This window comes from Carassius carassius, chromosome 18, assembly GCF_963082965.1.
Source record: "Carassius carassius chromosome 18, fCarCar2.1, whole genome shotgun sequence".
NCBI classification, from domain to species: domain Eukaryota; kingdom Metazoa; phylum Chordata; class Actinopteri; order Cypriniformes; family Cyprinidae; genus Carassius; species Carassius carassius.
This window is the reverse complement of record NC_081772.1, coordinates 6,448,686-6,458,547: the sequence shown is the minus strand read 5'-3', so window position 1 is coordinate 6,458,547 and position 9,862 is coordinate 6,448,686. Positions and strand designations below refer to the sequence as shown.

The window sequence follows — 9,862 nt, the reverse complement described above, 5'->3', positions numbered from 1 at the left end:
GATTTAAATGTTGCTCTAAATATAAATTTATTTATTTTTCTATGTCTGATTATATGATCCCATTACGGAAAAAAGTCAAACAGCACACATTCACTAAAGGCCTTATCTTTTAGCCCAGGCCATTTCCTTTGACTCACTGGTAATGAGATTATGTGTACGTAGAGCGTCTGGGTTCTACCAGGGTCTGCGGTCTCTCTGCATTTGTATGCATGACCATTAGAAAACAGGAGGACGCCATTTGGACCGAATCCGATTTCTATCTTAACCAATGAAAAGAGCTTGCATGCTTACAGAACTGAAAGAGACATTAAGAAATGAAGGCACACAAAAGCCTACAGCCTCTAAATAATGAAAGGCTTGCATTTTACTTGACTGAGACTTTTCTATTATCTCTTTAGTTAATTGAAAACCCTTATTGAAGGTTATTAAATTTATGGTAGCAAATTGAATTGTGTATGAATCCATAAAATCAAACTTTTCATGTACAGATAAAACCCAAAGCAACTGTGCTACTTGTATAAAGTTAAAGTATACAGTAAATACAGTGTTTTACAGTCTTTGTCCACCATGCCATAGTTTTCTCTGTTTTCCTAGATCAGCAGTTTTCAACCTTATTCAAACCACACCCTTTGTGGATACACACATGAGCTGCATTTTAGTTCATTTTCACTATTTGGATGTGATAAAACACCAATAGAAGAAAAAATCTGGTCATGTTTGCATTTGTTTTCCATCACTGGCCATAATTCTAATCTTGAAGTCAGGATTAGGCATAAAATAATGTCTTCAGAGTCATTCATACATGTGAAAACTGGCTTATAATTGAATAAATAGCTACAACCATGTCTTTGTGGCCGTTTTTAAGTTTATTGCAAGACTTCAAAACTTCTATGCTTTAGAAATGGTTGTTGCAAGAAAATATGCTACTAAATTCAACATATTTTGTGAGAAATATGTGTCAAATATTGTGACACTATTTTTAATAAACAAATACTGGATTTCATTCAGCAAATATGATGGCAATGCAATATAATAATATTAATTACTTAATATTTTTAATGTGAGCAGGACTAATTTTGATTACCACAATTATTTATTTCACAAAAAATAGCTTGTCATTAACAGAAATGGGCAGACCCCTTGCAGCCCCACTGTTGAAGACCCCTGACCTAGACAGTCATCAAACAGTATTTTATTGTAAAATATAGTAGTATAATAAAAGAGATATATGTGTATAACATTTGACTTTGCTTTGACCAACAGTGATTTTCTAAATGATGATCTAAGGTCACTGTCGATTCTTGTTCCTGTAACATATTGCACTGTTGCAATATGTGCAAATATTGTGGGTATGACAGTTTCAACCAGGAAAAAACGTTGTCTTATTCAAGAACACCCTGGCGTACAGTATGATCTTTATTTTCAGTAACTTAAGGATTGGAACAACCTAAATATGTCCTTGAATATATTCTCATCATCCACTGCAGTGGAAAAAAATCTAAATTATAAGAACAAGAGTGAACAGCCGGATGCATTTTGAGTGCTGCTGTGCATATGGGCTGCATATGGTCGTAAGACTGCATAATGTTTATACTCTATGCAATAACTGCAGCAGAAGGCTGTTTCTCTTTAATCAGGACATAGTGAGAAAGGTAGGTGTAGCTGTCTGACTTTGAACAGAGAAGTAGGCCAGAGAAATAATCTCACTTTGAAGTTACTACATATGTCGAGTCGAGAGGACGTCAACTAAACTGGATACTCCTAAAATTTATATATGAATGAACAATACAAATATCAATGACACTGTCTGAAAAAATGCATAAGATAGATGTAATTTTTGTCTGATTTGGAGAATCAAAAATAAAAAATAAGAGACAGTTTACAGTAAGAACGCAATGTTTATGAGATGGCACCTCAGCTGTTGATTCTCAAAAGACTTTGTGCACTATAGATGTACACAATTCATTTTTAGGGCTTTAAGAACTTTAAGAGGTGATAGTTGTTGCTCTTATTTATTTAAACAGTGACAATGTCCGTTTCTGAGGTGCTAAATAGCTTGCTAGGCTGTATTTCAATCGAGGCTGCTAAATTGTCTTTCCTTCATAAATCTTGCACTGATGACATGAGGTTGGATACCTAAAACTTGTCACCCTTGTTAAGGCTTGCTGTATGTTTAGCTTATGAAAGGATAGATTTGTTTTCCTTCATAAAGTAGATAAATGGGATTTTGTGGTTTGATTTAGCAGTTTTATGTCAGATTGTGCCATCATTTATCATCACATTACAAAGACCTAATTCACAGTTTTAAATATGTGAAACTGACTACGTTTACATGCTGTTAAAATTCGGGTTATGGTCGGGTTAAGGTCACTATTCGGGTTTCTGAAACATTCGGGATAACCCGTTTACATGCGTGAGCAGAGAGAGTTACTCCTGTATGCATGGAATGTGTAATCAGTCGCCAATCCCGATGTAAACGGCGACGCACGGTTAGCGTCTGGACGTACGGACAACAAGACACAATATGCATCATTTCTCGATTCTTCTTCCTGTATCCAAAGACAACAACAACAACAGCAGCAGCAGGCGGATAATGAATAGTTTGGGGCAGATAGCGATAGTCTTTGTTTGCGCTTTGGCGCTTGTACTGATCCACCAGCAGCACTTGACACTACTGTGCCTCTATACTGCGAGTAGAACATGCGCAGAACACACATTTTGATGGGGATATGCCGAAACGCGTTTACAAGACCAAATATTCGGGTTATTGCTAATATCCCGGTTTTGACCGGGTTATTGGCTGCATGTAAACGTAGTCACTGTCATGTTCTTATGAATGTTGAATAAGATCTGTCAGTAGAACAAAAAGACATTGGTGACTAAATCATTGTTGCTTTTATCTTTCATTCACATCTTGCTAGATTTTATCTTGGAGTGGGCAAAAGTCTGATAATAAATTGTTTTTTCTTATTCATTTGGGTGAATTTTTGTTTTTGCATAAATATGTGTCAAGCCAAATGTGTGAAAGCAATTATAAATAAAAGAAGCGGACTGTGCATTTCAGTCTATCAAAGTTTTGTTATGAATTAAATATCAGAGCCTTTTCTTCTACAAAATGATTAGTTGATTAGTTACACTCCTATGAGCCAGTTTAATATGCTTTGCCATGAAATGGAACAAAAATGTTGAGCATGAACTCTAGGAAAATAATATATACAGTATATATATATATATATATATATATATATATATATATATATATATATATATATATATATATATATATATATACATATATACATATATACATATATATATATATACATATATACATATATATACAATATACATATATATACAATATATATATATATATATATATATATATATATATATACATATATATATATATATATATATATACATATATATATATATATATACATATATACATATATACATATATATATATATATATATACATATATACATATATATACAATATACATATATATACAATATATATATATATATATATATATATATATATATATATATATATACATATATATATATATATATATATATACATATATATATATATATACATATATATATATATATACATATATATATATATATATATATATATATATATATATATATATATATATATATATATATATATATATATATATACACACACACACACACACACACACAGTGATAATTTGTTACTTTTCTGGCTCTAGTACCTCAGTTATTGCTCACAGAAAAAATAAGAGCACAAATGAACCATAACAGAATATTAGAAGCAAGTGATGTCCTGTTTTTCTAAATGTTGTTTTTGACAATTTAATGTATTTTCAGTTTTCCACATACAACAGAAATATCAATATATCTGATATATCATAAAACTGTTGTGGAGATGTGTTTACTCAGCAAAAAAAAAAAAAAAAGGAAACTAAACGGTTAGTTTACTCGCTACACATTAGCTCAAATGTGAATACTTTTCACAGTTCACAGTGTATTTACTGTTCTTTTGCCTCCTAAAATTTGATATAAACTGTGTTTTCCTAGCATGCTGCTACTATGACCAAAGCTAGCTGATGTGATCCTGATATTTTTGGTCTTAAAAAATGTAAAAATTTAAAGTACCTTACTTTGCAAGACTGAAACCCAGCTATCAAATCCACAGAGGAAAGAGTACAACAGGATATTCATTAAAAAACTTTTTTTTGCAGATTAACAAGCTCTATCTTGGTAGCTATACTTTCAGTCAACCCTTCCATAACATGGGCTGGGTTCAGAATAACATACTAGCATACATGCTACATGCATTGCAGAGATAATAACAGTAGTATGATAAGAATGTTATTCAGAATTAAGACTCTTCTTCCCCAGTATTTAGCAAATCTAGTATTCCAAATATCCTTTTTTTCACAGTAACAATTGAAACCTTTTTTGCTCTATGTTGTTATTAACTTTAAACTATATTTTAAAGTTCATCTATACTCCACACAGCTCTTAATAAACATCCTGGACCAACAATTGTGAACTTTCTCTTTTTTCTTATGGGATCTTTGGCCACTGTCTGGACACCATTAGTAGGGCCATTCATAATTTTGACTGAATCTAATCTGCTCAGGAGAAGCTGGTGAATAAATTCTGACTTTGCCGCTGTAATTCCCTCTAGTCTGCCCTCTTCAAACCCTCATCTGTTAAGAGCAACATAAAACAGGTCCACTATTTTAAGCCAAATTCTCTATGGCAGCCTGGCTATAAAAAATTCAGAATCTAAGCCAAGGTTCTGGATTCTAGGCCTCAGTCTGGATAAGTAGTGTGGCTCAAGCAGGTCACATCAGCTGATGAGTGAAGATATCTGGGTCAGCCAGATAACTACATGATTGCAATGTGCTCTATGCTCTGAGCGCCTCTATATAAATAATTCAGAAAGGGGTGGGACTTTTTTTTACTATATGGAAAACCAGAGCATAGAGTGACAGAGTGACAATTATAGTATATATACTCTTATGTATATGTTTGCAAATCTTCCTTCAAATAATAATAATAATATATAATGATAATAAATCGAGAATAAAATAAAAAGGTAATATTGGTCAATTAAATTACAACATAACTTAGAATGAATAATCTGATGAAAAAAATAGCTAAATGATAAAAAAAATACAATAAAATATTTTAAATTAATAATCAATAATCTGTAACAAATAACTTCTACAAATTAATTCAAATATTCCATAATAATAATAATAATCTATATATAATCTTTATATCATTGTTGTTAGGAAGGAAGACATCTTTATTTGTACCCCTTTTGGAAACATTTATAATTTTAAAGTAATAAAATAATTCTAATTGTAAATTGTTTTGCCAATTCTACCCCAAAACAACTTCCACAACCTGAAACTAATTGGCTTTTCTGTTTAAATTGACTGAACCTAATATTCACAGCTAAGTGAAATATTTTGTTTTGGTCTTAGTATTGGCAATCACTTTGAGTGTGTCCAAAAGAGAAAGCAGCTTCCCTGACAGACAGACAGCATTTGTGTATGTGTGTTCAATCAAAAATTAATCCTCATCTTGTCTCTTGTCTTGAAGAAAGTATTTTAACACACATGAATGAAGTCTCATTGCAACATTTCATGTTCAGTTAGTCTGTCATTCATAATGATTGTATTGCATCAACATCCAAGATTCACAAACACCCTGCTGCTCATAAAAGCAAGCAGTCTTCCACTATCATCAGCAGAGAAGGTTCCTCGGGGCAGGATCAGTGCTTCATCTCCATTTAAAATAGCCCGGTTTAGACAAGGCCAAACTCTCCAATATGGGAACTGCTGTCTCAAGAAGACAGTCTGACTGTGAATCTCATATTAGCACTGGCATCCCATGGTCTCGGTAGACAATAAAAGCCCTGAAGATAAATAGGTCTGTGCATCCTTATTAAGGAGCGACTCCTTGCGACTATGTGGTAATAAAAAGGCAATGCATGCAGAGAATGACAGGAAGCACCATTATGGTCAACAGACATACGGCATGGTCTTAAATATGACGAATGCTTTTTAATTAGACACTACACTGCAGTGTATTTCATGTGCATCGCCATCAGAGAGCTGAAGCCTGATTGCACACTTAAGGTGGTGTGAGCTGCGATGATGACACCCTCACTAAATAATTCAGGAGGCCAGTGGTTTTGTGCTGTGTTTGTACACGAAGGCTCAGGCTGAGTCCAAAGCAGACTCAGCAGATGCTCATAGTTGGCAGCAAAGAATGAGATAAGGACAACCAGAAGAATTTGGCACCGGTTTTGTGCACTCTAAGCAAACAAACGGTCCCTTCAGAGTGTTTAACTTATTGGCTGTGGACATAATCTAAAAAAGGCTTTATGGAGTGTATGATAATTTCCTAATCTCCTAACACCTTGTTTATGTGTTATATGTGTGGTTATGATACCTAAAAACATTCAGCTGGATATATTACTTTTCTAAGCTAATGGAATGTGATTTCTAAGCAACTTTATCCTGATAAATGACAAAAACAACAACAACAACAATATTTGTTATATGATGGACTGCAGTTTGAATAATACAATAAAATGGAAGGCTAATAATGTGAAATATTATTACAATTTAAAATATAATAATCTATAACTATATTTTAAAATTATTTAAAGCAGCTGTACAGTATGTACTTTATTTTGTTTTTGCGAATTTGACGCCCCTACAGCTAAATGAGTGGAATTCACTGTCGTAAATATACCACTGTCATAACTGTACACATGCATTTGTTGCTGCCCTAAAGCAATGCCCTATTTTTTACATATTTTTATATTTATTTCTTTTTGTGGAATTTTAGTACCAAACTTACAGTACGTGGACATATGTTTGTGGGAGAGCTTGGGAAAGAAACAGAAGCCATTCACCTTATTAGATGTAACCTGTTAAAAACAAAGCAAAATTAAGAGCTGAGTTCAAAGAAAAATGTATTCATAGGTTTAAACTATGCATATGAATATTTATTGGCTGCTTTTTTTCCTTTCGCAGTTTAGTTTCAGTTACATAATTTATCTCAGCATTTTGAAAGGACATATACACATATTTACTTCCATTCAACATGTTCCTTTAAACCACATGTATTGTTCTGCATGATAATACCTCTATACTGCATGGGCTTCTCAGCACTAACACCTTATTATACAATCAAAGTGACATGGAAAAGATAAGCCAACAATCAAAGAAATGTTGTTTCTGTAGTATTTAGAAAAGCAGGGGATAATTGTCGGATTCTTTGACCCAGGGTTGCTTTGGTTGTAATGGCAATACATGTACAGTACATATCCATAGAAAGCAAGGCTAGAAAAATGGAGACAATTTGATCAACATTCCGATTGCCTAAAATACAAACAAGGCTGTTCATTATGCATCATGAACAAAACATATACAGGAATACAAATAAATTCTAAAATGTATGCTAAATATATGCTGAAACAATTTACACCATCATTTGAGGCCTTCCTGCTCAAAATATCTGAACGTGACACAGGAAGTGTAATAATGACTATAATGATTAGAACACCATTCTCTTAATCCAAACTAGTGACATTAATCTCTGGGAAATACATTCTGATTCAAAACTTTTCAACTTTTCTGTTCAGGATAATAAAGCAAGGTTTTAGAAACATTTTTCACTCCTTACGATTTTAAGCCCAATGAGTCATCAGAGTGGGCAGACTTTAGTTTTAGCAAATAAAAAACGGATATCACCTTGCTTAACACAAACTATATCAGCAAAATATAAAAAGTCATAATCTGGACTGTTAACCTGCTTGATGTAAATTGTAAAGTCTTAGTGTTCAAAAGCTAAAGATAGGGAAAACATTCTAAGGGATGTTTGCATAAACACTGAAATGTGTACAATGTATTAACAGCATCTTATATATAACTAACAACTTTGGAGATTCATAAAATTGTTAGGGTGATTGTACTGTATGTAATCTATTGATTCCTTAATCTGTGATCCATATTGTATGTTTCGTCATATATGCAAGTGTACAACAATGTATGTGTAGCTATTGATTTATATGAGAATAAGAAAATAAAAACAGGAACAAACCAAAGAACAAAAGAGCCACTGTACAAAACTGTTACCACAGAATGTTACATTATGTACTACACAAAATAGAAAGATGACCACAGTATTCCTAAATTTGACTGTTTAGGCAAGCTAGAGGCTTTGATTACATATTTATATAGATTTTTTTCTTTTTTTGTCTGGGAAGTATCATTTGCTCAAAATCAATGAGGATTTTTGCTCCCATGGAAAAACAAAATATCAGCAAAAAACTAAAGCCTGGAAGATTTGTATGTATTTTAAATGTAGTGTATATTGCCCTTGTTCCTAACACACTCACAAAGTATCAAATAGTGAAATTATCTGTGCATTAAATTCACTCGTTTGGGCTTAAAACTTAATCGCTGTAAAAACTTATTGCCAAAAACGAATGACAACACAGCATGCCATAAAACAGCTGAGTAATTTAGAGTAAGCTATTTTCACACGATCTAAACCATTAGCTGACCAAGATAAGCATGTGGAAGCATGCACTAGCATGTGTCACTGTACAACACCTTATTTATGGTTCTGTGGAATCCTCTGTGTTAGAGTAACAGTGTATAGTGCAACCAAAAAGTCTTTATTTACTCACCATCGTGTTGTTCCAAATTCCTCAAAACTCTCCTTTCGTGTTTTCATGGGAAAATATCAACATATGGGCAGCAAAAATATTATATATGTCAACATATAGAGGTTTAAATATTCATTAAGTTAATAAAAATAATAAAAATATTAATAGAAACTACAATAGTGATACTAAGATATGTGAGTAAATAAACAGAGAATACTTATTTTTGGGTGACCTATTCCCTTAACTTTAGCAGAAATGACTCTGAAGTTGGAAAGATGGCAAAGACAGTATTTTGTTGTTTGAATACAATTGCCTTGGAAACCAACTTAATCTAATGTGGAAATGGTTATGAAATAAAGCGATATTCCACAGATCTACGACAGAGTGTAAACAAAAAGACCATCAGTGAAGAATCAGCTAAAGTCTACTAAATGTGATTCGACCCCTCTGGGATATAAGAATACTAAACCGAAAAGCATGTGTTAAAATAATATTTGCAAATGCTCGTTAGAAAAATCTTTTCTTCATAAAGGGGTATTCGCTGTGAAACCTGAATCCTGATTTGGGGATTATAAATGTAGGATACCCCAAAGCTTGTGAATCTTTATAAGCATGATTACCCATTCTACTGTACCGTGTTCTACATAATAACCAATCACAAGAAGCACACACAGGATATTCACAGCAGTCTTTACACGTTCATGTCACAATTACTCCCTCAATCTCACGTCTAGAACTGAAGTGTATTTACAGATTTGAATTGGCACTTGACAATCACATACGGAAGTCCGTCGTCAGCTCTTTGCTTCAAAAATATCATTTAAACTGGCAGCTCTCTGTATTGTTCCTGGAGGCTGTTTGTGTGTTCTTTTGCTTTTTAACATTTCCTTTCTTTATACTTTTTTCCCCCTTCGTGTTATATAAACAAGGTGCGCTCCTCCCCAGCGTACGGGGCTTGGCGTTTCCACGTTGCCTGGGGAATTAAAAGCCTTTAGTCCAGAGAAAGCAGTGGCTGCATGTTTTCTTCTTCATTTTTCACTTTCTCTGGTCGTTTCAGGACACCTGGTTCCACCACGGACTGGGACCTGTGGGTATAAACAAAATATGAATAAACCGCTAAGAAATGAAAAATCCTGAGAGTGCATTAAAAATCTA

The 9,862-nt window shown here is 33.2% G+C and overlaps 1 protein-coding gene across 1 annotated transcript in view; it reads right to left on the bottom strand.

The window, feature by feature from the left end:
* Nucleotides 1-8,298: 8,298 nt before the first annotated feature.
* LOC132092218 (clavesin-2-like) overlaps nt 8,299-9,862 on the bottom strand; it is a 20,637-nt gene continuing 19,073 nt past the window's right edge. The window contains exon 5 of the mRNA XM_059498364.1: nt 8,299-9,792. Within this exon, the coding sequence (XP_059354347.1) occupies nt 9,699-9,792 (94 nt within the window). The 3' untranslated portion in view covers nt 8,299-9,698. The remainder of the gene's footprint in view (nt 9,793-9,862) is intronic.